This window comes from Sorex fumeus, unplaced genomic scaffold (genome assembly GCF_029834395.1).
Source record: "Sorex fumeus unplaced genomic scaffold, SorFum_2.1 ptg000045l, whole genome shotgun sequence".
NCBI classification, from domain to species: domain Eukaryota; kingdom Metazoa; phylum Chordata; class Mammalia; order Eulipotyphla; family Soricidae; genus Sorex; species Sorex fumeus.
Window position 1 is genome coordinate 14,146,413 of NW_026606102.1, and position 27,834 is coordinate 14,174,246.

General features: G+C 47.8%; 1 protein-coding gene across 2 annotated transcripts; it reads right to left on the reverse strand.

Annotated features, from left to right (window-relative positions):
• Nucleotides 1-240: 240 nt before the first annotated feature.
• CPT2 (carnitine palmitoyltransferase 2) lies at nt 241-21,909 on the reverse strand. Of its 2 annotated transcripts, XM_056122351.1 has the most exons (5): nt 21,653-21,909; nt 9,938-10,018; nt 8,001-8,107; nt 2,328-3,632; nt 241-846 (listed from the first exon to the last, which is right to left on the reverse strand). In XM_056122351.1, the coding sequence occupies exons 1-5, from the start codon at nt 21,796-21,798 to the stop codon at nt 515-517; spliced, it is 1,971 nt and encodes a 656-aa protein (XP_055978326.1). In that variant the 5' UTR covers nt 21,799-21,909; the 3' UTR covers nt 241-514. The 2 variants fall into 2 exon arrangements, with proteins under 2 accessions (XP_055978326.1, XP_055978328.1); XM_056122353.1 differs by lacking the exon at nt 8,001-8,107 and having other exon boundaries at nt 21,653-21,791.
• Between the last annotated feature and the right edge of the window lie 5,925 nt (nt 21,910-27,834).

The following is a 27,834-nucleotide window of genomic DNA, read 5'->3' on the forward strand; positions in this document are numbered from 1 at the left end:
GCTCAAAGACTATAACACTTGCATCTGTCAGGCCCTGTGTTTGAATTCTGGCACAGCATGTCCCAAGCACCAAGCCAGGAGTGGCCCAGCCCCTCCCCCATCTCTCCCCACCACTTCAAAATAAGAGGATGTCCCAGGAGACAGATGTTTATAGCCAGGAGCCAATGGAAACTTAAATTTATATTCTTTTGGGAAGTGCTTTATGGGGATCAGAAACGTGGTTAGCCAGAAAAGAACTAACCCAAGCAACAATTGAATTTTATTGATGCTTCATCAATAAATAAACCTGAGTTAGTTTTCCAAATCTTACTCCGCATCAAGCGTGCTTACAAGTGGAGTCTCCCATTATCTTAGTAGTGACCTAGTCCTGGCTGGAGGCGGCCTGCAGCTGTAGAGCTGTAAGCGGCTCTCGCACTGCACGATGAGTTTCATTAGTCACAGAACAGCACTTACTGGCTAGGTGGGTCCCACTCTCATGCCAATGAAGCAATGGGGAACTTCTGCCTCCCGGAAGTTACGTTTTGATGGCTTTGCCTTCTAAGGCATCAAAAATGTCTCCCAAAGCCTTCTGCACACAGTGGAGAAACTCCTGTGCATTGCGGCTGGGGTAGGAGGAAACGTTGCAACCTATCCAGTTGTCATGAACAGCATAGCCAACGCCGAAGCCATCAGGGACAACAGGAGCGAAGCCACCAAGGTTCACTGCAGGACTGGCCAGCGTGCTTGTGGACAGGATGTTGTGGTTTATCTGCTTATACGCGGGGTCCTGGTATAGTTCGGGCAGGCCAAGCCCTCTGGCTGCTGCCAGGTACCGCAGAGCAAACAGGTGTCGGTCAAAGCCCTGACCTGTGGGACAAAAGCGGAAAGTCTCAGTCTCAGATCTGAAGGGGCCTTGGCAAGACTTGAGCACGTGATGGAACCCCTCTCAGCCCCTGGAAGGGCCTGTCCACACCTCCGCTCGCTAACCTCTGTGATGTCTTGATGCCTTTCTACAGTAGCTGTTTTCAACCTTTTTACACCTGCACACTGTCCACGTGTTGGCAACTGAAAATCTCTATTCTTAGAACATTTTCTTTAGAAAGAGCTGCCAAGGACCTGGGCAGGTAAGGCGCTTGCCTTGCACACAGCTGACTCTGGTTCAACACGTGGTACCACATACCTCAAGAGCCTACCAGAGTGATCCTGAATGCAGTGCCAGGACTAAGTCTGGAGCACTGCAAAAATAAATCAAAAGAGCTGTCAATTGCTGAACTACAAAAGAGCCTACAATGAAAGCATACTTTAAAAGAAAAATCTGAAATTGGGGGCCCAGAAGACAGTTCTGGAGCACAAATCGTTGGCTACCCGCCGCCTCCCCCCGCCAAAAAAATAAAGTCCAGGTGGAAAACAAACAAGCAGAAAAGCTAAGTCAGCAGGAATAAATGGAACTTTTTTGTGGGGAGTGGGAGGGGTTGGGTGGGCGACACCTGGCGATGCTTAGGGCTTACTGCTGACTGCACTCTGGAATCACTCCTGGCCAGGGATCGAATCTGGGTTGGCCACATGCAGAGTAAGCACCCTACTCACTGTACTATCATTCTGGCCCCAGCAGAACAAAATGAAGAGGATATTTGAATAGCATTCTAACCTCAGCCTCACTACTGACCTGTATAATTCAGGACACCTGTTTTGTTTTTAGTTTTGGGCCCACACTAGGTGATGCTCAAGGCTTACTCCTAGCTTGCTTACGGATCACTCCTGGAGGGGTTTAGGGGACCATATGGAGTGCCTGAGATCCGGTTCAGGTCAGCCACATGCAAGGCTCCCTGTCCACTGTACTAAGTCTCTGGCCCCTGGTTACCTGTTTTATACCCATAATTGAAGACCAGAAGACCTTAGAGGTTCCTGCCAGTTGCTGGAACTGTGCATCAGCCTACATAATAAAAGCATTAACCTATATGAGCCTCTAGGTCCTTCAGATCTTGAGTTTCATGCAAAAGAGGCAAAGAAGGAATACTTTCAGATGGAGAAGAGCTTCTAAGATGGCTTATTTCCAGAAAACCAATCAACAGTCTACAACTGACGTGGAGAGAGAGGGATAGAAAAAATACAGGGAGCGGTATCACAATTGACAGTCACCTGAGCAGGGTGATGGGGATGCATTATCCCACCCAGGCTCTGTGAACCCAGCTGCCTCAGAGTGGGCTCAACCCGCCACACCGCCAGGGCAGAAAGATTATCTCTCTGAAGCTAGCAGGTGGATTAAACCTAGTTAGGGGTGGACACCTGAGGTAAGCCAGGCGACTGCTGGGCTGAGCCCCGGGGGCCTGCTCCCCGCCCTGGCTCACCCATTGCCGCCTCCTTGGTCAGCTGATTGTGATACTTGGAGCACTCGGCCAACATCTGCTGCAGCTCCGCTGTGCTGTGCTTGGAGGGGGTCTTGACAAAGGCCTCGGCGCAGCGCTTGGTGAAGATGGAGGCAGGTCGGATGGTCTCCGTGCGGCCGTGCTTGAACGCCGCAGTGCTGCAGGACTCGTAGGTGGCCACCGTCTGCCCGTACTGGCGCAGGAAGGCCATCTGGAAGGCCAGCTGGGCCACCGAGTCCGGGCTCAGCTTCTGCTGCTTCAGGAACTCCTTGCCGCCTCTCTGAAACTGGATGCAGTCGATGGTGAGGGTCTTCATGGTGGCCTCAAACTTTTTCTTCGCGGAGCTGATTCCCGTTTTTAAGGCATCATTCAGCTGGAAGCTGAGTTTCTGCACGGCGGCAGCAGAGTCGGTGCGGGCCGGCTGGCTCTGCGGCGAGATGGCCGGCCTCTGAGTGCTATCTTTAAACACCTCGTTAAAAAAACGGAGCACTGCCACCCCGTCGCCCCAGGCATGCTCGAAGTTGACGGCAGCGGTGCCGTCCGCTGCTAGGATGAGGCTAAAGGACTTGTCGAACCAGCGGTTGGCGCCGTCCCCATGCAGCATGTTGTGGGACAGGTGCACCAGGTCCGTCATGCGTGCGTCATCCAGGCAGAGGCAGAACACGGCCGAGTCCACCTTGTGCAGCGCCGCCTCATTGCCAGCACTCAGCAGCTTCTGCCTGAGCTCTGCCCACACGTCCCGGTTCTCGCTGGTCAGGTAGGACAGCGGGAACTCGGGGGCGGCGCTGTTGTCGGAGAGAATGAACTTCAGGTGAGCCTGGATCTCCGGGGCACTCAGAATATTGCCTTCCTGATCCAGGACATCAAAGACATAGAAATGTCCTTTGCGGAGGACCAGGAGGTGCCGGGCCTTGTCGTCCGTGACAAGTTCATCCCGACTGGGCTTGGGCACACGGGTTGAGTTGAAAAGGCGGAAAAACTGAGACATGTCCAGGGGGTAAGCATTGACCATGTAGGCACCGTACCAGGACAGTGAGGATGGCACGTAGCGGATGAGTTTCTTGAAGGTATCCGTGTCGCTCTTGGCTGGGTTCAGGTGGAACACTTCTGGCTCCAGAAGATCAGCCCGGAGTGTCTTCAGAAACCGGAGGGCAGAGACCGTCATGTTGGTTGCCCGGATGAGCTGGTCATTGTACTCAGATTTTGGGTCAGGGTTGAATGCCATAAATGGATTAAAGTTCAGAACCACAGAGTCGCGGGCAGTTAAGTACATATCAAACCAAGGGCCTAAAATAAAAAAAGGGGGGGGGGGGTGGGGAAGAGGAGAAAGGACCACAACAAGTTAATGCAAGCTCTAAAAATAAAATTTCAGAAAGGGAAATATAGACATAGAAAAAAATGGCATCAATCTCCAAAATCTGGTGGAATTTTCCAATTATTTTTACGCTGCAATAATTTATGACTGCTTACTGGCTTGATGCAAACATAAATCTTGATGCAAACATCTGGTTTCTCTCACTGAACAATATCTTTTTTTTTTTTTTTTTTTTTTTTTTTTGGCTTCTTGGGTCACACTTGGCGAGGCACAGGGGTTTACTCCTGGCTCTGCACTTAGAAATCACTCCTGGCGGTACTCAAAGGACCATGTGGGATGCTGGGACTTGAACCCAGGTTGGCCGCGTGCAAGGCAAATGCCCTACCCACTGTACTATCGCTCCAGCCCCTGAACAATATCTTTATGACCCCATTTTTGTGACACATATCAAATGCTTCTTTTCTTTTGATTACTAAGTTCATTATGTGGCTGGCTGTGTCACATCCTATTTTTCTGTTCATCAGCTGATGGCTATCTGGCTTACTTCCATGTTTTGGTTGTGATGGATAGTACTGATATGTACAAGTCATTGTGTGCATTTATGCCTGCAGCTCTCCAGGGAGTCCCACTAGGAGTGGAACTGCCTTGCAGCAAGCTGTGACCTTTTGAGGAACTGCAGGGTGTCTTCCAAAGTGGCTGCACCACCACCGTCAGCCATGAGCAAGGATTCCAAGTTCCCCATATCCTCAATGTCATCTGTGACAGTTAATGTCTGTCTTTTTAATTGGAGTCATTCTGGTGGGTATATCATTAGTTTTGCTTTGCATTTCCCCAAAGTTTAATAACCACATTTCCTCATTTGTTTACTTTCTTAGTTCTTAAAAGAATAAATATGGGAGCTCGAGAGATAGTACAGGGTAGGGCACTTGCCTTGCATGCGGCTGACCTGGGTTGTCCCTGGCACCCCCATATAGTCCCCCGAGTCTGCCAGGAGTGATCCCTGAGCTCAGAGCCAGGAGTAAGCCCTGAACACTGCCACGTGTGGCCTAAAAACAGAAAGCAAAAAGGAAATACAGTAACACCACACTCGTATTCATGCTGAAACAGAAGAGTTGAAACAGAACAGTTCCTACCCTGTCTCCTTAGGGTTTCTCTTGCTTTATTTCCTTTCAAAGACAACATTCATACGTGGTGTGTCCTTACTGGGGTGAGGGGAAGGGGAGTTGAGGGGGAAAGGATATTCACCCTTATTCCGTGCACTTTGAATATCCAAGCACTCCCTCTCTTAGGAAATGCTCAAAAGACACTAGAAGTAATTATCCAGACATGTGGATCACTCAAACAAGCCCTCTGCCTTCTCTGTAGATGTTTTGGCAGGGTCAGAGAGATAAAACAGCTGGCATGGCACTGGTCTTCAGCTGACCCAGGATTGATCCCTGTCAAGGCATATGGTCCCCTGAGTACCACCAGGCAGGCATGACTCCTGAGCACAGAGCTAGAAATAAGTCCTGAGCGCTCTTGGGTATAGCCCAAAACCAAAACAATACACAAGAAAAACTATCAGAAGCAATTTTTTTTTTATCTAAAAATGTGTCTTCCAGGGATATTCCTGCTGGAATAGGCAGGCATGGTAAACGCCAGTTGGGACCATCTTCCACTGAGGGAATTACTTTTCACAAGTAAAGCACTGGGGAAAGGATTAATAAACATAAACTTAGCAACTGTTCATTTTTTGGCCCCTTCCCTCCATTTCATTCCTTGAGTCAGTGTCCTGGATATTGGAATATAGGATAGGATATATATGATATAGAAGATATATTATATAGAAGATACAGAATATAGACAGGAATATGGCATCGACTTTGATTCAGAAGCACTCTGGTGAAGGAAGAAAATACTGCACGAGGAGACAGAATGAGATAATGCAGTGCACTAAAATAAGAAGTACAGAGGATGTAAGATACATTTGATGAAAGAAGGTATGAATTTAGACATTAAATAATTTCAGTAAATGACCTTTAATGAGCCATAACCAATTGACAAAGGGAACAAGAGGAGAAAAGAGAAAATATTGCAAGTTGGAAAGCAATCTGGCACTGTTATGACCAAAGCCCACTCAAGAAAGCCAACCTCCGTGGGCAGCAGAGAAAGCCCAGAAATAATACAGTAGGTACAGTAGAACCCTCAGAGGGCTGAGTAGTTGGCAGCTCTGATATATCTAGCTGGAAACTGCTGAATTAGACATCTTGTTCCCCAGCGTCTCTCCCCACTCTTGTAGAAGATTTAAATCATCCTCTGGAGAAAGTGAAACTGGGGCATAAGTCTCAGCTGAGCTTTCAAGCCTTCTTCCCTTTCCCTACTCCTACAACACCGGCAATTGGGACAATCCTTTTGTTGCTTAAATGGAAAAGCCTCTCTGGATTCTGACCCCAGGACACAGACATTAGTTGCTTAGCCAGAGCATGTGATTGCATTACAATGAGATGTAGGTGACAAGTCCTACCCTCATGCAGAGCTTCAGGAACTCTGAGGAAGTTTGTCTGTTTTTTTTTTTGTTTGTTTGTTTTTTGTTTTAAAATTGTTTGCAGAATTTAGGGCCACACTCTGTGGTGCTCAGGGGCTACTCCTGACTCAGTGTTCAGAAAATTACTGGCTGTGCTCTGGGGACCATGCAGTGCCAGGATTCAAATCTGGGCCTCCTGCATGACAGCATGTGCTCCAGCCCTTCTGGAGCTTTTACTGCCTCACTGAGAACCAGGACGGCAGAGGAGGATTAGAAGCATCTAAGGAAAGAAGGGAAGACAAGAGGCTGAGAAGAGAGCGCAACAACTGGGGGCCTGCTGGTGCTCAGGGCCGTGAGTTCAGTCCTTGAACCTCCAGCACTGCAGCGGGTAGTCCTGGGAGCGCCTGAGTATCCCTCTTTATGGCCCTGATGGCTCTCAGCACCTCAGAGATGCACAGTGAGCACCAAACTGTCAGGTGTGCACAGCCAGATCACGGGGAGTGGCTGTGGGGCTCCTGAGCATGTTGGGGATCCCTCAAATATGGGGGTCAAAACAAGAAAAAATGCAACCTGGAGACAATGAGGAAAGATAGGAACTTTTTAAAAGTCCCAGATAAATTATTAGATGCATAGAAAATAAAACAAAGTCTAGTATTGAATGCAGAGAAAACAAAAGGGTATTGGAAAGGAAAAGCAGTCCCCACGTGCTACACAACTAAGCTGGCAACAGCACTTATATGATCCTAACTATGGAAATATAACCACTGTGCTAAGCAAATTACAAATTACCAGCCCGTGAAGGTGGAAGAGGAAGTGTGCATGCATACATATGTGTGTGATTCTAGGCTAGACGTTGGCATCCACATCCTTACCACATATATAAGTGGACATGCACATTGAGGGATGTACAAAGGCCTAAAACTATGTGGTCATCTAAGTAAATAACTTTGAGAATGGGCTAGTTATCAAAGGAATCAGGTTGAAACTTACAGTGAGAAAGGAGGGGAGGGTGGCACTTTCCTATCTTTCCTATCTGCCCTAACTTTTGGAACTCTTTGATTCTTCAAGCTACATGCACTGTCTATTGAACCTTAATATATATGAAACTAAGTGAAAAGAAGTGCGGAGGGGACCAGAGTGGAAGCAAGTAACACTGGATGAAGAAGAGCTGAAAGTCTTCGGAGAAAATCCATTCTGCCTGGCTCCTAAGGGAAGAATTTGGGGGCTGGAGAGATCGTACAGTGGATAGGGCATTTGCCTTGCACAAGGCCGACCTGGGTACAATCCCCAGCATCCCATATGGTCTCCCAAGCACTGCCAGGAGTAATTCCTGAGTGCAGAACCAGGAGTAAGCCCGAGCATCACATGGTGTGGCCGAAAAAGCAAAATAAATAAATAAATAAAAATAAAGGAAGAATTTGTCAGATAACAAAATGGTAGTGGAAGTAATGTGGACAGAGGTAGGGAGAATAAAAGACCCAGGCTGAGGAACAAGAATGGCTCAGTTTTGTAACTACAGTATGCTGGGGAGTGATAAGGGAGAAGGCCAGAGAGAGGACCTAGAAACCAGACTCTGTCCTGATCCTTTCCAGACAGAAGCACTGAGGACATTCTGCCTGGCCTGTATCCAGAGCACAGGTTTGCTGTTCAGATTCAGCCAGCACCTGAGTGTAAAAGCAATGCAGTCTCAATCCACCTTGGAAAGAGAGGGTGAGACATCACTGCAGTGCTGATCTCACCAAAAAATATCTTTTGAGGCCAAAAGAGAAGAGAAAATGCCTTACTTTCCATGATGGTAGCGCCAGGGAAAAGCAGAGCCACAGCTCAGCCTACGCACCTGAAATGTAGCTGGTATGTTTATTCTGTTTGTCCTGGGCAACCAGCTGCTCATGCAGTTCTTTTCCAATCCCACTTTCAAAACTCTTGCAAAATTGTTCTGTTTTCCTGAAATGTTCAAGAAAAATGGGATCAGACTGTGGCAGGGAATATATGAGTTTTGGGATTAATGGCCAAGAATGCATGCAGCGAGCTTTGAGTCCCAATAGCACATCCCTAGAACCCAGAGACTGAGATCAAGAATAGGAAGAAACAAACAATGGAAAAACCCAAGATAGCTGCTTCAAATGATCGAATAGGGGGCTGGAGCGATAGTATAGCAGTCGGGCGTTTGCCTTGCATGCAGCTGACCCGAGTTCAATCCTCGGTATCCCACATGGTTCCCCAAGCACCGCCAGGTGTAATTCCTAAATGCAGAGCCAGGAGTAACCCCTGAGCATTGGTGGGTGTGACCCAAAATGAAAACAAACAAATAAATAATAAATAAATAAAATGATTGGATAGGAACATTAAATATTTCCGAAAACAAGCTATAATCTGGGAGGCAGTTAGACATAGAGAAAAGCACATGTGCTTTCAGTCAAAAACAGCCAAGTTTGAAATCCAGATGTAACTTTTAGACTTGTTGGCAGTGCTTGCGAGGGTTTACTTTTGTTGCTTGCACATGTTCTCGCTGTGGGTTTTAGTCATTAAGTCGTGCTCACCAGGGATTGACCCACTGCTCACACCCATGCTCACTAACTCAGCTGGGGCCAGAGACCACATTTTGGTTGTGGTGCTGAGGGTTCCAGAGAGCAGAGCTTTCAGGTGTAGGAGGCCCCGGGGATCAAACCCAGGGCCTCATGCGTGCAACGCAGATGCTTTTAGCCACTAAGCTTATTCCTCTTACTCCCCGGGTTTTATTGGTTTTTTTTAATTATTATTTAAATTTTTGGCTTTTTGGGTCACATCCAGGGGTTATTCCTGGCTTTGCACTCAGGAATTACTCCTCGTGGTGCTCAGGGAACCATATGGGATGCTGGGAATCGAACCCAGGTCAGCTACGTGCAAGGAAAATGCCCTACCTGCTGTTCTATCACTCCAGCCCCAGTTTTTATTGTTTTAATCTATCCACTTTGTGATATCTTGTTATGGCAGTACTTGAAACTGAATACAGCATGGAATTAGAAAAATGATATTGGATGTTATCAAAATATCAAAGTACTGGATAAGTATTTTGAATCCGCAAGGAGTACTTAATTCCTGGGTAGGATTGAACCTAGAGTAGTACTTTTCTGTAATGGAACTTTTGTGTGCTTATAGTTGTATGCTTTGTCATTTGAATCACAGTCCTTCACTGGATGGTAATGAAAAGACCAAGTATTCAGAATCCAGTCCTTTGCCTTTACATATTTGTTACTACCAGTTATGAAGTGTTATGTTTCAAGGTATCCAGATCCTTAGTTTTCTTTTTGTTTGGGGGCCACTCCCAGCAATGCTCAGGGAGAGGTTATTCCTGGCTCTGAGCTCAGGTATTACTCCTTGTGGTGCTTGGGGGGGACCATATGGGATGGCAGGAATTGAACCTAGGTCAACCACATGCAAGGCAAATGCCCTACCTACTACTCTATCATGACTCCAGCCCTGATCCTTAGCTTTCTGAATATTTTTTTCAGTCTTATAAAGTCGTACATTATCTGACCCTTAGAAGGATGGAATAACTTATCCAGATACATATCAGGTTGGGGCTTACAAATCTGTCCAGTTTGGTAGACTCTCAACCCCAGGAAGAGTCAGCTCTTCACGAATGAAAATCTAGTTTCTGAATTTGCCAATGTAGAGACTAGTCCCCAAGTTCCTGACAACCCACTCAGATCAGACACTCGCTGAGGCTTGCTCCACCTACTGGCCACCTATCGGGAACTCCCTGAGCTAGTAGCTCGAGTTTTCAGCATGTACCTGAATTGACCATCATCCAAGAGTGGCTTCTGCGCACTGAGGTATCTTCTCATGGTGTCTTCAAGCTTGGGGATAGGCAACCTGGGAAGAAAGCATATGCATAAGGGGCCAGTACACAGAAGGGCATCAGTAACTTCACAGCTCAAATTAATGACTGGATCATTCACTCCTGAAAACAACAGGAAATCATGGAGAGGTTGGTGTTGGTAGGTTGATGCATGCAAATACTGATGGTAACTCTGTTTTCAAGCAGAACAGTTTTAATGTAACGGTCATAGTCATGGTCCTCCCGCTGTTCATCGATTTGTTCGAGCAGGCCCAGTAACGTCTCCATCGTGAGACTTGTTGTTACTGTGTTTGGCATATTGAATATGTCATGGGGAGCTTGCCAGGCTTTGCCGTGCGGGTGAGATACTCTCGGTAGCTTGCCAGGCTTTCTGAGAGGGGTGGAGGAATCGAACCCGGTTCAGCCAGGCCGGTTGCGTGCAAGGCAAACGCCCTACCCGCTGTGCTATCACTCTAGCCCTTTAATGTAACAGCAATGATTTTCTGAAATCAGCAAATACAATGACCAATTCAAAACAGGAAGTAGATGCTCCCCAGCCATTCTGTCTCCTCCTCCCAATGACCACACTGTCTGCACTAGCCCTGCACTTGACACAATTCTCATTTCACCCTTACTTAGAGCTGTACTTTTCTCTCCAGTATTTTTAAGTCCTAATTTTTAAGAATGGAATGGAATGGAATGGAATGGAATGGAATGGAATGGAATGGAATGGAATTACACCTGGAATGGAACGAACAGGGTGACAGACTGTCTGAGTTCATCATGTCAACCAAAACCTTCCATGGTAACTCACAATTCCAAAAGGCTGAATCTAAACGTTGGACATGGGAGTCTCCCGATGGATGGTTCCACAATGAAATAGACCACATCATATTCAATCGGCGGTTTTGCCTAACCGATGTTGCTGTTGTCCCAAAATTCCAAACGGGATCAGACCACCGTCTTCTTCATGCAAAATTCTACCTCACAGAATGAGGAGAAAAGAATGCAAGGTTTAAGAAAAGGACTCCCAGAACAACCACCAACTGGGAGCTCTTTGGCTCTATTGCGGCAACATGGGAAGATGCCGTCATTGACAACATTGATGAGGAATACGATCGAATGATTCAGCACCTCCATGATTGTGCAAGGAATGCCAAGAGAGAGATAACCACAAAAACCCGTCTTTCTTCGAACACTCTTGAACTTATTCGCCAACGTGGCTTGGCACATGCCTCAGGCAACCACAAGCAAACATCCGAACTGGCAAAACAGTGCAGAGAAGCCATCAAGGATGACCTCAAAAACAGGAGAGCAGCAGTACTGGTAGATGTAGCAGAAGCTGGGAAAAACATTCGTAATGCCCGCCTGACCTTCACCAACTACAAAACCAAGATGACTGCCCTCCGACATCATTGATGGATCTATCACATCTTCCAGAAGGGCAATGGAGAAGATTATTCATGACTTCTACTCAGATCTCTTTAATAGCCACATCCACTTGCCCACATACCACATACCACATGATGGATATGTCGTTCCCAATGTTCTCCCTTCCGAAATCCAACATGCCATCTCGTCGGTAAAGAAACAAAGAGCACCTGGCCCAGACAAGATCAGATCTGAACAACTGAAGAACTTACCATCAGTACTCATCAATACATTGGCTCGACTCTTCACACGCTACCTGTCTGAATGCAAGGTTCCATCCCAATGGAAAACCAGCAGGACTGTACTACTATATAAGAAAGGAGACATCCACGACATTGGCAACTATCGCCCAATCTGCCTATTGTCTGTCATCTACAAACTATTCACTCGAGTCATCCTGAATAGGATTAGCAGAACACTAGATGAAGGACAACCATGTGAACAAGCTGGATTCCAAAAAGGATTCAGTACCATCGACCATATCCACACAATAACCAAGCTCATTGAGGTATCTCGGGAGTTCAAGATGCCGCTCTGTCTAACATTCATTGATTTAAAGAAGGCCTTTGATTCTGTTGAGACGGAAGCGGTCATGGAAGCCCTAGCCAATCAGGGCGTACAAACTCAATACATCAGGATCCTTCGTGAGCTCTATTGCGGATTCACTACCAAGATCTCACCATTCTACAAAGAAGTAATCATCCATATCAAGAGAGGGGTTCGGCAGGGTGATACCATTTCACCAAAACTCTTCAGTGCCACCCTCGAGAACATCATGCGACAACTGGAATGGGAAAACATGGGAGTGAAGATAGATGGTCGGCAACTACACCACCTCCGCTTTGCTGATGACATCGTTCTAATAACACCAAACATCAGCCAAGCGGCACAAATGCTGAACGACTTTGACCGTGAATGTGGAAAGATTGGACTACAGCTGAATCTTACGAAGACAATGTTTATGAGAAACAGCCTTGTTCCTGACGCTCCATTCGCTCTCAACGGAACCACCATCTCCGAATGCAACAGTTATATATACCTAGGTCGAGAAATCAACATGATGAATGACCTGGCACCTGAGTTGCGCAGGAGGAAGAGAGCGGCTTGGAATGCCTTCAAGAGCATTGAAGAAATAACTAAAAGGACAAAGAACCTCCAGCTACGAGCACATCTCTTTGATTCCACTATTCTTCCTGCATTAACATATGCCTCAGAGACCTGGACCCTACGAAAACAGGATGAGAACGCTATTCGGGTCTCTCAAAGAGGAATCGAAAGAACTATGCTTGGAATATCACGATTCACTCAAATGAGAGATAGAATTCGGAGTTCTGATCTTCGTCAACGCTCAAGAATCAGGGACGCTGTCTCATTTGCCAAGACATCAAAAATCAGATGGGCTGGACACATAATGAGGTTTACAGACAACCGCTGGACTAGAGCCATTACTGATTGGATTCCACGAGACATCAAAAGATCACGTGGACACCCACCTATAAGATGGTCAGACTTCTTCGTCAAGACCCTAAATGATCGGTTTGAGGCTCTGCATGTTCCTAGAACGAACAGATACCATTGGGCTACGCTAGCACGCAACCGGGATGAATGGAGACGTTACTGGCACCCGCTCGAATAAATCGATGAATAACGGGGATTAAGTGATAAGTGAAGTGAATTTTTAAGAAATATTTTGGTTCATTTTACAACAGAAAACCATCCAAAAATGAAACAGGCCTGAGGTTAGAAAGAGGTTCATGAGCCAAAGTATGCATGCCTTACATGAAGCAGACCCCAACTGGATCCCCAGGAGCAGTAATCCCCAAGACTCTGAGTGCTGTCAGATGTGGTTCCCCTAGCCCCTCTCTCCCATCCTACTCTGCAAAAATTAAACTGAACAAATCAGTAAATTGAACAGATCAGGCCCCACAATGGTGCCTGTGGCCATTACTGCCTCCTGGATAGCCCAGTGACCCCTGGCAGGGGTATGGTTCCTTTGGGCAACACTGCCCTAACAGGAGCCCCCCCAATGCTGCCGGGGCACAGTGCCATGACACAGCACCATGAGCTACACAGAAAGCTCCAACCCCTGCCAAGACTAATCACAGCTTGTCAAGTCACCCAGCAGCTTGAAATTAATAGACACGCGAACCATCAAAATACAGAAGTCCTTCCAGAAAACTGAAAAGGCAGATGGGAAATGTAGCAAGTAGCTTAAAACGTTGTAAGAGAGGCAGTTCTGTCATTTTTCAATGCATGTTTATATAAAAAAAAAAAAAGACACCAAAGATAATTCTTTACAGCCTTACGGACTTTGATGGCACTAAGTAACTATTTACTGCACTTTGATACTGTAAATCCCCTTTCATTCATAAAAATCTCCAGTACTACCTCAGCTATTACAATGATTACAAAATTATTATAATCTTAATTCATTAAATGAAGTTAGTTATGATCTACTTTATTTTTTTAATTTTATTTATTTATTTTTGTTTTTTGGGTCACACCCAGCAATGCACAGGGGTTACTCCTGGCTCTGCGCTCAGGAATTACTCCTGGCGGTGCTCAGGGGACCATATGGGATGCTGGGAATTGAACCCGGGTTGGCCGCGTGCAAGGCAAATGCCCTACCCGCTGTGCTATTGCTCCAGCCCCCAGTTATGATCTACTTTAAAGAATAGAACTATGGGGGTCAGAGTGATAGGACAGCGGGTAGGGCATTTGCCTTGCACGCGTCCAACCCAGGTTCAGTCCCCAGCATCCCATATGGTCCCCTGAGCACCGTCAGGAGTAATTCCTGAGTGCAAAGCCAAGAACTCCTGAGCATCACCAGGTGTAATCCAAAATCTAAAAAAAGCAAATATATACATATATGTATATATAAAACTATGAAAGTATAAAACAAATATTAAAATATATAATAGTTTAACTTTATTATTACAAAGGGCTGGAGCGATAGCACAGTGGTAGGGCGTTTGCCTTGCACGCAGCCAACATGGCCAACCCGAGTTCGATTCCTCCGCCCCTCTCGGAGAGCCCGGCAAGCTACCGAGAGTATCTCGCCTGCACGGCAGAGCCTGGCAAGCTACCCGTGATGTATTCGATATGCCAAACACAGTAACAACAAAGTCTCCAATGGAGATGTTACTGGGCCCGCTCGGTCCTTTATTATTACAAAATTATAAGGGAGAGTAATAAAAGTTTGCCTTCTTTCATGCAAAATTCTAAGTTAGTGGCAACGGCAGTTTGGGGGATCTTTTTTAGGGTACGTGATATAGCTGAAGAGAGAGCATGTTGTGCATGTGCTAAGGCCCAGGTTTCATTGAGACATAAAAAAGTGGGGGTGGGGTAATAGGCACTGAGGTTGGCTCAAGGGTAGAGCATGTGTCTTGCAGATCCCCAGCACCTCCCAACATTCCAAAGGCAGGCCAGGGCACTGCTTTTGGTGACCATGAACAACACATCCAAGTGTGTTTGACTCTTGGCCATAGCAACAACAAAGGGAAGGAAAGGGGGCTGGGGGGGCATGGGGGTGAGGGGTGGTTATTAATAAGCTTCTGAAATGTTTTTTCTAGCCTGAGCTTATTTTAAGGGGGTAAAGTCAGTTTTAAAAGTGACAATTTGAGTTACCAACACTAAAGAAATGGAATTTTCTCAGTGGAACTCAAAGTAGTATAGATGAGATACAAAATGGTTTTTATCATGGGTATAATCACGTTTTCCATAAAATAATAAATATTATTTAATGATTGGGCCAGAGAAATAATACAGTGGGTAGGGTTCAAGGTACTTGCCTTGTATGTGGCCGACCTGGGTGCAATCCCAAGCAGCCCTTATGGTCCCCTGAGTACCACCAGGAGTGATTCCTGAGTGCAGAGCCAGGAGTAAGCCCTGATCACCTCTGGGTGTGGCCCAAACCAAAAAATATTATTTAATAAATATGCCAAATTTGCTACATCTATATTTTTGCCTCCTATAAAATGCCTTCAATGAAAATGCCGTATGGCAATACAATGCTGATAACTGGATTTTCTAACATCCAGCAGATTATGGCCTTTGGTATAAAGTTACTGAGTCATAAGAAAATGCAGCACAGTGAGCTTTTCACAATGCTAAATTTTCTGACTTGGAAATTTTGCCATTCATTCTGAAACTGCCTCTCTCCTTTGAGTTGGGGGTAGTGGGAAACGGGGAATGAGAGTGCTGAACAGTCTTTAAGAAATGTTGAGAGGCTGGAGAGATAACACAGCAGAAAGGGCATTTTTCTTGCATACAAGCTGATCCAGGTTCAATTGTGGCACCCCCATATGGCACCCCCAAGCACCTCCAGGAGTGATCCCTGAGCATAAAGTCAGTAGTATGCTCAAACACTGCCATGTATGACCCGGAAGCAAAAAAGAACATTGAACATTAACTCCCCTTTAATCTTATTGATCTGTGAGATTAAAGAACATAATTCTTTACAAAATGGGAAGAGAATGAGACTCCGAACCAGACAGAAGCTTAATTTCCAGCTGGTTGGTCACAGGTGCCCTGAACCTTAAAATCCTCTAGACTTCATTTCTGCCGGAGGACACTGCCCCACAGAACTCTGAAGTCTGCCAGGCTCCACCCCCACCACTGCACCTGGGTTGGAGTCAGTTTCTCTCTCTCTGCCTTCTTTCTTCCGTGTGTTAAATATTAGAACACTAAATATTAGAGCTACTATAGGGATCACATTTTAAACAAGTCATTTTTCAGAAGGTAGTCTACTAGTTACCAGGAGTGGGAGGGAGGATGGGGAGTGAGTGCTGATGAGAACGGGTGCTTGGGGAGAAAATAAATTAAGATAATAGTGATCAAAAACTCCAGGACTGAACTGCACACTCTAAGGGTGAGTCTAATGAACACCGATCTCGTCAGAGGTGTTACATTTTTAAGAACAATTCACTTTGCATGCTTGTGATGAAGTCACTAAAAGAGAGACTGCGTCTGTTGTGCCTCTTATGCTTCTGATGATAGCCTCAGGAGCATGACCAAGAGCTGACACTGGCTTTCTCACTTGGCTGTATCACTTGGGTAAGCTGCCTACGCTGTAGCCAATTCTTCTCTTTAAACAGGGCTAACAGGAGCATGTACCTTCCAGCATTCTGGGCCTGGATTCCTAAGGCATGCCCGTCACTGAGTCTGGCACACAGGAGGTTTTACCATATCCTCAGTCCTCCAGCCCCACAGGTCCTGACAGTTCACTGTCCCATGTGAACCAAACTTCTGGCCCTACAGGTCCAAGCACAGATTCCCAGTTTCTATTTCCCACCTCAGAGGTGTGCTCACATCTGGTTAAACCCAGTAATACCTACTGAGTACCGGTCAGGCTTACAGATTTAAATTGTTAAAAAGGAAGAACCCGAACATCTGGGTCACCAAGAAAGAAGGGTGGGACCTCTGCTGAAAGTGGTGGTTGCCACTCTGTCACCATGGGGTGTATACCTCCTTCAGAATGGGGTCATACACACAAAAACCTGGGTAGGGGGCAAGGCAGTCTTGTGACATCACTTGGCCCCCTTTATCCAGTCTAAATGTGTCAGGTCTGTGAGCTCAGACATGCCTCTCTGCTTAAGTTGGTCATTCTTGCAGCTTGTTCCTGAGCACAAAGGCCCAGTGGAGGATTCCTTTGAAGTGTTCAAAAGACATTTTTCCAGTGAACAGAACTGTGAGGACCTGTCCATTATCTGCATTATCCTAGTTCTCCACAGTTCCCTACAGAACAGGTGGAGCGCGCTACAGCTCACAGGTCTCCTCCAGCTCCCTGAATGAAAACTGGTGATTGCGGACATCCAGACAATGCCTCCAGCACCCAGACAGCACAGTTTCCGCCTGTCACCCTCCACACCCGAAAACTGGCCTCACCTTCCTCCCGCCGCTGCTGGCTGCCTTCCATAATCCTAGAGAATTTGCCCATTATGTTGAGCACCAGTTATGGTCCCAAGTGATTAGGGATTAAAAGGAAAACAATGGGATTCCTACTTGGGAGACCTCTTCCATAAGAGGGGAACTCCCTGCCCTTTTCCCTTTCTTTCTCTCCTTTCAAGTAGAATTTCTCCCAAGTCAGCCATTTAGCAAATAGGAAGAAAAAAAGACCAAACAACAGACAATTGATATTTATTGTGGACCAACTATAGGCCTGATCATTTTTTTAGACACAGTGGATGGGGCAGAGAGATGGTACAAAGGCTAAGGCATCTCCCTGTCATGCAGCTGCAACCAGGGTTCCGATCCCAGCTCCACAGACAGTGCCCACGCACAGAGCCAGGAGCAGTTCCTGATTACCACCAGGTGTAACCCAACTGTGCGCACCGAAACTGTGAGCGCACGCGCACGCACACACACACACACACACACACACACACACACACACACACACTTACTCACTCTCTCCCTCTCTCTTCTCTCTCTCTCCCTCCCTTCGCAGGTTTCTGCTCTAAGCATAAGCTATTCTAACCTTCAAGCAGCCCTTAATGATACCCAATTTTCAATTCCAAAGTCATTCTTCTACGAAGCTTCCCTCACAACACTGTGTAAAGTACTAAGTATTTACTCAGTGTCATTATGCTATTATTTCATTCCAACAATACGGAAAGGAACTTTGTTACCCTCATTTTTAGACTGGCTTGAACTCATGCAGCTAGTAAACTGGTGCTGGATTAAAAGTGAGGCCTGATTCCTATCTCACGATTGTAGCCACCATGAGATACTGCTTGCCTCGTGTTCTGCATATGTCCCCCACTACAACAACCTCACAGACTGATGGGTTTCTTTCCTTGGGGGAATGGGGATCATACTCAGTGATGCTCAGGGCTTATTACAGAGGAATTATTCCTGGGGGAATATATGGGATTGCAAGGATCAAACTCAGATCACCCACTGATAGGTTTCTAAATCCATATCAATGTCTATAAGATTCAGGTAAACAAAAGTATCCAGCTGATCCACACCTTGTTTCCTTAGGCCTTGAAGTTTCCTACCCTCAGTTTAATTAGTCAGTGTATATAAATATAACCTTTAAAATAACATCTATCATGGTGTTTCACTAACAAAAATTTTTAAAAAAATGTAAATGATGGCGAATGGGCACTGGTTGAGGGATGCGTACTGGATCATTGTATAACTGAAACCCAAGCATAAAAATTTGTAAGTCTACAACTGTACCTCATGGTGTTTTGCTAAGAAAAATTTTAAAATAAATAAATAAAAATAACATCTATAGGTCAAAGAGATAACCCAGTGGGTTGCATGCAGGAGGCTGAGTTTGAGGCCAGCCAAGAATGACCCCTGAGCACAGAGTCAGGAGTAAGCCCTGAGGTTCACTGGGTGTGGCCCAAAACAAACAAAAATTAAATAAAAATAAAAAGAGGCAAGGTTTCTGGAGGAAAGCAAGTCCAAGGCCTTGGCTGAAAGACAGCAGTAATATAATAGGAACAGGAAGGGATGGTAATTGGATTACCTAAGGCCAAGGCCAACTATTTAGGACAGTTCCTGAACTGTGGCATAGTATTTCACTTTAGTCTTACAATAGTCCAATGAACTGTATGTTCCATTTATGGGACCAATTTTGAGTAACACAGACTCTATATCGGTCTCCACCAAGATGAAAACTTCCTGATAAAAAGTAAATAGTCTGGGGTTCGCTCTTTAAGTCTGTGCTTTCCCGTGAATCCCTATTTCACTGCTTGTCTCTGTTTCTTTGCTTGCTTATTTCAACTCTAGAGAAGCCTGCATCCTCTCTCAAACATGTACTTCTCCCTTTATCTCCCTTCACATATTTCTAAATAACTTTCTTGTTTCACCAAAAAATAAAAAATAGAAAGTGTACTTCCTGGGGGCTTGCTCTTCAAGGCCATGTTCATGCTTGAAGATGTATTTCGCTTGCTTTTCCACTCCAGAGAAGCCTATATTCTCTCACAAACATATACTTCTTCCTCTGACATCTTTCTAAATAAGTTTCAATAACAGTGTTATTATTATTGGGCTGAAGTCATAGCACAGTGGGTAGGGTGTTTGCCTTGCATGTGGCCGACCTGGGTTCGATTCCTCCACCCCTCTTGGAGAGCCCGGCAAGCTACAGAGAGTATCCCACCCGCACAGCAGAGCCTGGCAAGCTCCCCGTGGCATATTCAATATGCCAAAAACAATAACGACAAGTCTCACAATGGAGACATTACTGGTGCCTGCTCGAGCAAATCGATGAACAATGGGAGGGCAGTGCTACAGTGCTAAGTTTCAATAAAAGCTATCTTGCTTCACCCCCCCCCCCCCGTTCCCCCCCAAATAAATAACCTGACCCAACTCCCTACAGGGAACTAGGAAAAAACATGCCTCACTGATTTCTCCTTATCAATGACTGAAAGAGAACACCACCACTGAGGTCTGTGATGATAATGAAAACCAGAAGAAAGCCCTCTCTGATGATTATAAGAACATTGTGACAGTGTCTGAAGATTCCCCTTAATCAATTCATTGGGGGGGGGGGGTACTCCCTGCTTACCTCTTTCAAACTCCCCTAGGCCCAATCTCCAACAGAACACATCTTAGAGGATGAGCCCAGATCAAAGTCCCTATTGTCAAATAAATGCTCTTTTATTATATTATAGTGCAATCATTTCTAAGTTGGCAATCCCTACTTTACAGATAAGAAATATGGCTGCCTGAAGTGACAGATCCCTGGATCCAGAATCTGATATCCAAGTTCCACCCGAGCGTTTCACCAAGTGTTGTAGCAAAATAAGTGTCATTTCATGAGGACACGAAGACATGTCACGGCGAGATCTCAGAGATAAAAGGAACCTCCTCTAACTCCCAGTTCACCGCAGACGTAGTAAGGGGGGCAGTCACGTTTTAAGGAGCTTGCGGATTTGTAGCTCCAGATACTCCAAGATTTCTGTGCTGTGGGTAGGCGCAAAGTGGACGATCTCCCATATTCTTTGCAGTGATCTGGTTAGAAACTGGAGAAACTCCCGATTTTAACCCAGGTGGGGCCCCGCCTATGTGAAAGTCAAAGGCCTCAGCGGCTGGACTTGGCAATGGGAAACAGGTTGTGTCAGTCTTCACCTTTGCCCTACATACTGGCTCAGCTCGCACAGGCTGGAAAGGACAGAGCCGTGTCCCTGGCTTGTCCCACAGACACAAGGCTCTCCCATTCACCCGCTCTCTTCCTGCCAAATTTGGACAGTGTGTTTGGAGCTAGAGAATCTCGGTTAGTTTTCGAGGTTTGCACGTTGGGAATTCACCTCGGATGATCTTCCTGAGGGGCTGAGGGTGGGCAGTGTGGAGGGTGAGCTAAATGGATCCCGGCTGTGAAGGAAAAGGGCAGGTTAGTAGCCGGGGGCAAAGCTCGTGATACCCTGCTCATTCTCCTCCTGGGGTGAGGAGCCCTGGCTTCCTCCCTAGGAACGAGGCACCGCTGACAGGTGAGAGGAGGAGTGAGAGGGATCTTCGAGACAAACTTTTAACCTGGCACCAGGCGCTCTCTGATGAAGCGGGGATAACGGGCTGCCAGACTTAAGCTCTGGGTGAGGAGGAATTACTGGGGATGTTTGACAGGAGGTTCTGTGAAGCGTTTTAGAGGGCGGGGGGGGGGGGGGGCTTTGGTGAGAAGGGAAAGAAGGGGGTGGGGGTGGCTGTGGTTCCAAGCTTGAATGGGTGCTTTGCGGGGTGCACGACAGAGCTGTGCCAGAATTCGGTCCGTGGGGGTAATGGGAGTGCAGGAGGGTCTTCTGAGGGGGTGGGGCGGGAGTCTTCGGAGCACTACTGTGACGAGTCGGGGGAGCGCCTAGGACTGGCAGGGCGGGGTGCGGCGCTCTGGGGGTGCACTGGGGCAGAGGGTAACGGGAGAGGAGAGTTGCTCCGGAGGGTGGCGGCGACCCTGTGGCAGGACGCAGGGCCAGTCAGGAAGGGCTCAGGGCCCCTGGCAGAGCGGGCGCGGGGCACGGGCGCCCCACACTTTCTGGTGAGAATTACGGGGGTCTGCTCGGGATTCCGACGGGGCCGGAGAGGGGGTCCGGGAAAGGTGGCGAATCTGAGACTCTAAGCGTTCGAGCCTCCTACGTCAGGAGATTCCTGAGTAGCAGGGCTGCAAGGTGGGCGATGCAAGAGCTCCCGGCTGTCCCCCGGCCCGGGACCCCCGGGGGTCTGCAGAAGCGGGGTCGGCGGAAGAGTCGCGAGTGAGCGGCCCGTGCCGAGCGGGGGGCGGGGGCCCGGCTCACCTGGGCAGGCTGTCTTGGTAGTGCATGGTGGGCACGATGCTGCGCTGCAGGTACTGGCCCGGTCCCGCGCCGCCGCTGAGGGGTCGACACGGGGCTCCCACAGCAGGGCCCCGGAGCCCGGCGCGCAGCAGCAGGCGGATCACCATCGTCCCGGGGGGCTACGGCGGCGAGAACGCGGCGTCTCGGGGTGCTCGGGCGTAGAGACGCGCTGCAGCCTCGCTCAGGCTCCCAGGACGCCGCAAACTTCTCAGGCACTTCGGGAGCGCCCGCGACGCTACTTCCGGTCTGTGCCACTCTTCGCGACAGGCCCCGCCCACGGAAAGCCCCGCCCACGGAAGGCCCCGTCCCAAGAGAAGGCCCCGCCCACGGAAGGCCCCGTCCCAACAAGGCCCCGCCCACTAAAAGCCCCGCCCACTAAAGGCTCCCCTACCACTAAGCCCCGCCCACCCGGGCCGCGCCCGCGGAAGGCACGTGGAAAGGCTCACCCCAGGTTCCACAGACCCAACGTCTCCCACTCACACCGAGTTGGTCTTTCTACAGTCAAGGCAACGGAAAGTGGAATTCCGGTGCCACATTGTTCTATTTTGGGGACAAGACAAGCTGGAGCTGAAGAGAAATGAAAACTGAGACAGGCGTTTGAAATTTGATAAGCCGAAGTTTGATCCAGCCTACAACTACATATGCACTTGGGAGAATGTGGGCAAATGTGTCTGTTTCCTCGCTTGAGAAACAGATTTTGCATCCTATCGCCCAGAGTCTAGATAAGAACTGAGATAACCCAGGTGGCCAGTGTCTGGCTAGTTGTAAACGGCGGGGGAAGTTGCAAGAGGCACTTGTGATGTTTGTGATCTTTGATGTACTGAGTCACGCCTCACAGCTTCTCTGAGAGCTCCAGGATAAAGCCGGCAGCCGAGTCTCACATCCAGCCTCTTTCTGCAGAAAGCCCCGTCTGCTTGAACATGCTTTCCCCTACTGGAACATTTCTGAATACAGGAACTTCTGCCAAAAAGGAAACCCTTGTCTTCTCTCTAGCAACTCTCATCCTCACTGGACCACATGAAGATGCCTGTCAGCAAGACCATCTCCATGCTTCCTTCCAGGCCTGACTCTCAGACTATGCTTAAACAGGTCCCCAATCCTCACGAAGCAATCGTGCTGTCTGCTCCCCAGGCCAGGTGCAGCTGAAGGGCTGAATTGGCTCCCGTTTTACAGATGAAGAAAGGGGCAACAGAAAACAGTCAGTGATGCTCTCTGGCCGACATCCAAAGCAGGATTCCAGGACTGAAGGAATAGTACAGTGGTTAGGTCATTTGCCTTGCTTGTGGCTGACCCAGGTTCTATCTCCAGCACCCCATATGGTCTCCCAAGCCTGCCAGAGTGATCCTAGAACACAGAACCAGGAGTATGCCCTGAGCACTGCTGGATATAACCCCAAAACAAACAAGAGAATAATCATGACAGCTCACTCCGGTTCAATCCCTGGCACCAAATTCCCCCTCACCCCAAGCATCTGCAGGTGTGTCTCTGGAGGTTCCTAGCATGATCAGGATGGCCCAGGTAACCGCTGGCCCTGCAGGGAGAAGTAGCACTGCAACTTCTGACCTCACATTGAACTGTCAGCCCACTTGGCCAAGAATCACCAGGAGGGCTGTGGGACTCCCAAGCTTGGGATACTCCCAATAAAGAAGAATCAGGAGGGGGCTAGGGAGATCACTCAATGTGCTGAGCACAGGCACTCGTGCAGGAAACCCAGCTTCAGTCCCTGGAACTGCACGATCCTGGAGGACCTCTGAGAGCCACCCCCATTGCCCAAGCACCATGCTGGGGGCAACCCCTGTGTACCTCTGAGCATGGTTACATCCATACAAAATCAAAATTATAGTAACCATGAGCTGGGAGACCACAAATACCATACCCAAAGAATAAGTAAGTAAGTAAGTAAAGGCCCTCCCGTTGATCATCGATTTGCTCGAGCGGACCCAGTAACGTCTCCATTGGAGATTTTGTTGTTACTGTGTTTGGCATATCGAACACGTCATGGGGAGCTTGCCAGGCTCTGCTGTGCGGGCGAGATACTCTCAGTAGCTTGCCGGGCTCTCCGAGAGGGGCGGAGGAATCGAACTCGGCTCGGCCATGTTGGCTGCGTGCAAAGCAAACACCCTACCACTGTGCTATCGCTCCAGCCCGAAGAATAAATGGTTCATATTGAAGTAATCCCAGCCTTCTGCTTCAAACTCTACAAAAGCAGATCATAGTGATCAGGTGAAAGTAATATACTTACTCAAAAGTAAAGTTCTTAAAACTGATCCACATTACTACTATTTTTGAGGAGGCTTCGAGTCACACCTGGTGGTGCTTAGGGCTTATTCCTGGCTCTGTGCTAAGGTATCGGTCCTGGCCTCCTGGGCTCAGGGGACAAGATGTGGTGCTGGGTACTGTTCCTGGGTCAAGAGCATGCACGGCAAGTGTCCTATCCACTGTGCTATGGCTCTGGTCTAGAAATGATCAGAAATGATCAACATTGAAAGGACAGCAGAGGGCGGGGGTGGTAAGAGACCCATGCTCAGATCCAGGCTTCGAGAAGGAGGAAGAGGAAGTGGAGAAGGTGGAGGAGAAGGAGGAGGTCGCACCTGAAGGGAAATGGCTGCAGCTGCGGAAAACAAGCCAGAAGAGCATCTTTCTTTCTTTCTTTCTTTCTTTCTTTCTTTCTTTCTTTCTTTCTTTTCTTCCTTCCTTCCCTCCCTCCCTCCCTCCTTCCCTCTCTCTCTCTTTCTTTCTTTCTTCCCTCCCTCCCTCTCTTTCTTTCTTTCTTTCTTTCTTTCTTGTTGAATCACCGTGAGGTACAGTTACAAAGCTTTTATGTTTGAGTTTCAGTCGTACAATGATCGAACATCCATCCCTCCACCAGTGCACATTCTCCACCACCAACGTCCCCAGTATCCCCTCCCATCCCAGCCCTCTCCCTACCTCTAAAAGGCCCTCCCGTTGATCGTCGATTTGCTCGAGCGGGCCCAGTAACGTCTCCATTGGAGACTTTGTTGTTACTGCGTCTGGCATATCGAATACTCTCGGTAGCTTGCCGGGCTCTCCGAGAGGGGCGGAGGAATCGAACTCGGGTCGGCCTTGTTGGCTGCGTGCAAGGCAAACGCCCTACCCACTGTACTATCGCTCCAGCCCAAACCATGAGTAAATATTTATTTTCAAAAATATAAATACCTTATTATGGGAAATAATTATGATTGATTTTATAAAGCCAGGTACACTCGAAAAACAAACTAAATATAAATTGCTTTTAAAAATAGTACTCTTGGCCCACATTCCGCCACCTCCCCCATAGGAGTTAATCTACCAGTCTGTTCCAGAGACTCGGAAACAAATCTTGAAAGGGATCAACTAGTCGCAAAATTTTCTAGGGCACCTACATCGCATTCCAGGGCGATCTCAGAACGGGGTGGGCCAGCTCCTACCCTAACAAAGCCCCAGCAGGCATTCATACACCCCAAATCCGCCACTATGTCCCCTGTGGAACTGCCCAGTTAAATATTCTGGATTTTCTTGGGGCCGCAAGACATCTACAAGCTCTATAACACAGACATCCCAGAAGTATCACAGCAGATTGGATGAGATGGAATGCAGAAGCCACCAATCTCGACTCACAAAAACATGAACACAGAAGTCTTAACTTGTGGCAACAACCTAGTAAACCCTCAGCCAAGGACAAGGACTTAATGTTCCCATGACTCTGGGTCAGCATGCAAAGCAAACATCCTACCTGCTGTACCAATGCTCCAGGTCAAGCACACTCCAATCATGGCAAGTACCACATAATATAGAGTGATCTGAGCTTAAATGATGGGAATCTGAAACATCTTGTTACAAGAAACGAATCAGTTCTGATTTTGAGTGCACAACTTTAAAAATCACGCAACTCTCAGAATTAAAAAAAATTAAATAAATACAAGAGGTCAACGTTGTTCTCACCAATTGTAGCAGCTGTTTAAATTCTTGCCACACGGTGGCGCCTCTTCAGACAGTATACAGAAATCCCTGCCACCTGTGGTCCAGACTTTGCAAGTAACTGTCAAGTAACTGTCCTGACTTTTGCTCCCTTTTAAGATCTCTTTAAATATTTTGTAATAATGTTATCCAAACATACTGTAAGCATCGGTGCTACTTAGAGTGCTGAAACATAGGGCTGGAAATTAATTCCAGAAGAGAGAGGTTAGCAGGGACAAAGCCCCGTGGCGTGTGCAGTTAACGGAAAGCATTCTCTTTCTGTTTTGTTTTGTTTTGGTGAGGCACACCCAGCAATGCTCAGGACTTACTCCTGGCTCTGCATTCGGGAATTACTCCTGGAGGTTCTCAGGGGATCATATAGGATGCTGGGGACCGAACCTGAGTCGGCTGTGTGCAAGGCAAGTGCCTTACCCACTGTATTATCTCTTCGGCCCTAAAAGCATTCTGTTAAATCTTAGGCAACACAGGACAAGTGTGCTATGCAGTTAGAGATGGAGGGGGTCTTAGGATGCATTTCCCAGGAAATATTCCTAAGGGAAAGTGCCGCTGTCCCTGCCCTGAGTGATCTGCATTTTGATCCCAGATTTGCCTGGAAAGTCCTTGATTCCTTGTGTTCTCAGCCAGATCTGGGAGATCAGCTTCTGGCGTGATTTCTGGGTCCTTCAGCAGGTCGGGCCCTGGATTAGGTACCGAGACTCTGAGATCAGACCCATTCCCACCATCTCCTGCCAGTGGGATGGGGCAGGTTGTTAGTGCCTGCCTCTTTGTAAAAGAGTACATGGGTGCAAGATAAGCATATAGGGATGCTCTCCTCAGGGGGCTGCTGGGTGAGCACTGAAAGGAGTCTGTCTCCCGGAGGCTGAGCACTGTGCCGGGACAGAGTCAGTTCTTGTTCACTGTTACCCACATTTGCGGATGTGCAAAATTCAGTGACTCCACAGAAAGGCCCCACCTTTGAAATGTGAAGTAAATTTCATGTGTTCAGCTTGATTTAAAGCTGCAAAACGAACCAAGTACTTGAAAAGAACTGTAGCACTGTCCTCCCGTTGTTCATCGATTTGCTCGAGCGGGCCCAGTAACATCTCCATTGTGAGACTTCTTGTTACTGTGTTTGGCATATTGAATACATCATGAATAGCTTGCCTGGCTTTGCCGTGCGGGCAAGATACTCTCGGTAGCTTGCCAGGCTCTCCAAGAGGGGCGGAGGAATCGAACCTGGCTCGGCCAGGCTGGCCGTGCACAAGGCAAACACCCTACCGCTGTGCTATCGCTCCAGCCCTTGAAAGGGAAATTTAAGGAAATTTTGGAAAAATAAATTAAGGAAAAGCAGAGGAGGTTTGGAAGGTTAAGGGGAAACTGTCTTCTCTCTGCTTTGGGAGTGGGACCTAGAAGTGGACACTCTGGTCAGCATCCTGACATCCCAATTCAGGCTGGGCAGACCAGACATGGAGCATTCCCAGCACCCAGATAATTCTTTCTCCTGGTCTCACTGACACATGCCCAACTCAACTGGTAGTGGAAAATCAATGTGTTACTCAGCTCTTGTCCAATCTCATTTCTGTGTCCTTGGTAAGATTTTGGAGCCCTGGTGAATCAACCATTGTCATATCGAATATCGAATATCGAATACATCATGGGTAGCTTGCCAGGCTCTGCCGTGCGGGCGAGATACTCTCGGTAGCTTGCCGGGCTCTCCGAGAGGGGCGGAGGAATCGAACTCGGGTCAGCCATGTTGGCCACTTGTAAGGCAAACACCCTACCGCTGTGCTAACGCTCCAGCCCGAATCAACCATTAATGATGTAGAATTCTCATCCCTGGCCCCATCCCCTTTCTCATGCCCACTCCACTCCTCTGGGGGGTCTATGTCCACTCCTCCATCCCTGGGGTCCTTCATGGGGCCCCACAGCTGGGAACAGCATGCCGGCAGTGAGCCCGGCCCTCCTGCCTTTACTCCCACGCCCCCTCAGAGGGCAGAATGAGTTCGCCAAATACCTCTGTGCCTCCTACACATGTGGGCACCTGTCATGGTGGAGAACGGGGTATATTAAGAGTGAGTCAGAGGAAGAGAAGGCCTCAGGGAAGGTTCCAGGAGCTCACCTCCTCCCTCTCTTTGGAGTAATATTGGACTAGTAAGATTAGGGCGGGAGGTGTTTATTTTGCAACC

Bases quoted from the DNA above. Each gene is read 5' to 3' on its own strand.
- CPT2 (XM_056122351.1), bottom strand. From the start codon at position 21,798: ATGGTGATCCGCCTGCTGCTGCGCGCCGGGCTCCGGGGCCCTGCTGTG. The intron at 10,019-21,652 runs GTGAGCCGGGCC...CTTTCTTCCCAG, and splicing joins TACCAAGACAGCCTGCCCAG to GTTGCCTATCCCCAAGCTTG. The intron at 847-2,327 runs GTGAGCCAGGGC...TTTGTCCCACAG, and splicing joins GACCAAGGAGGCGGCAATGG to GTCAGGGCTTTGACCGACAC.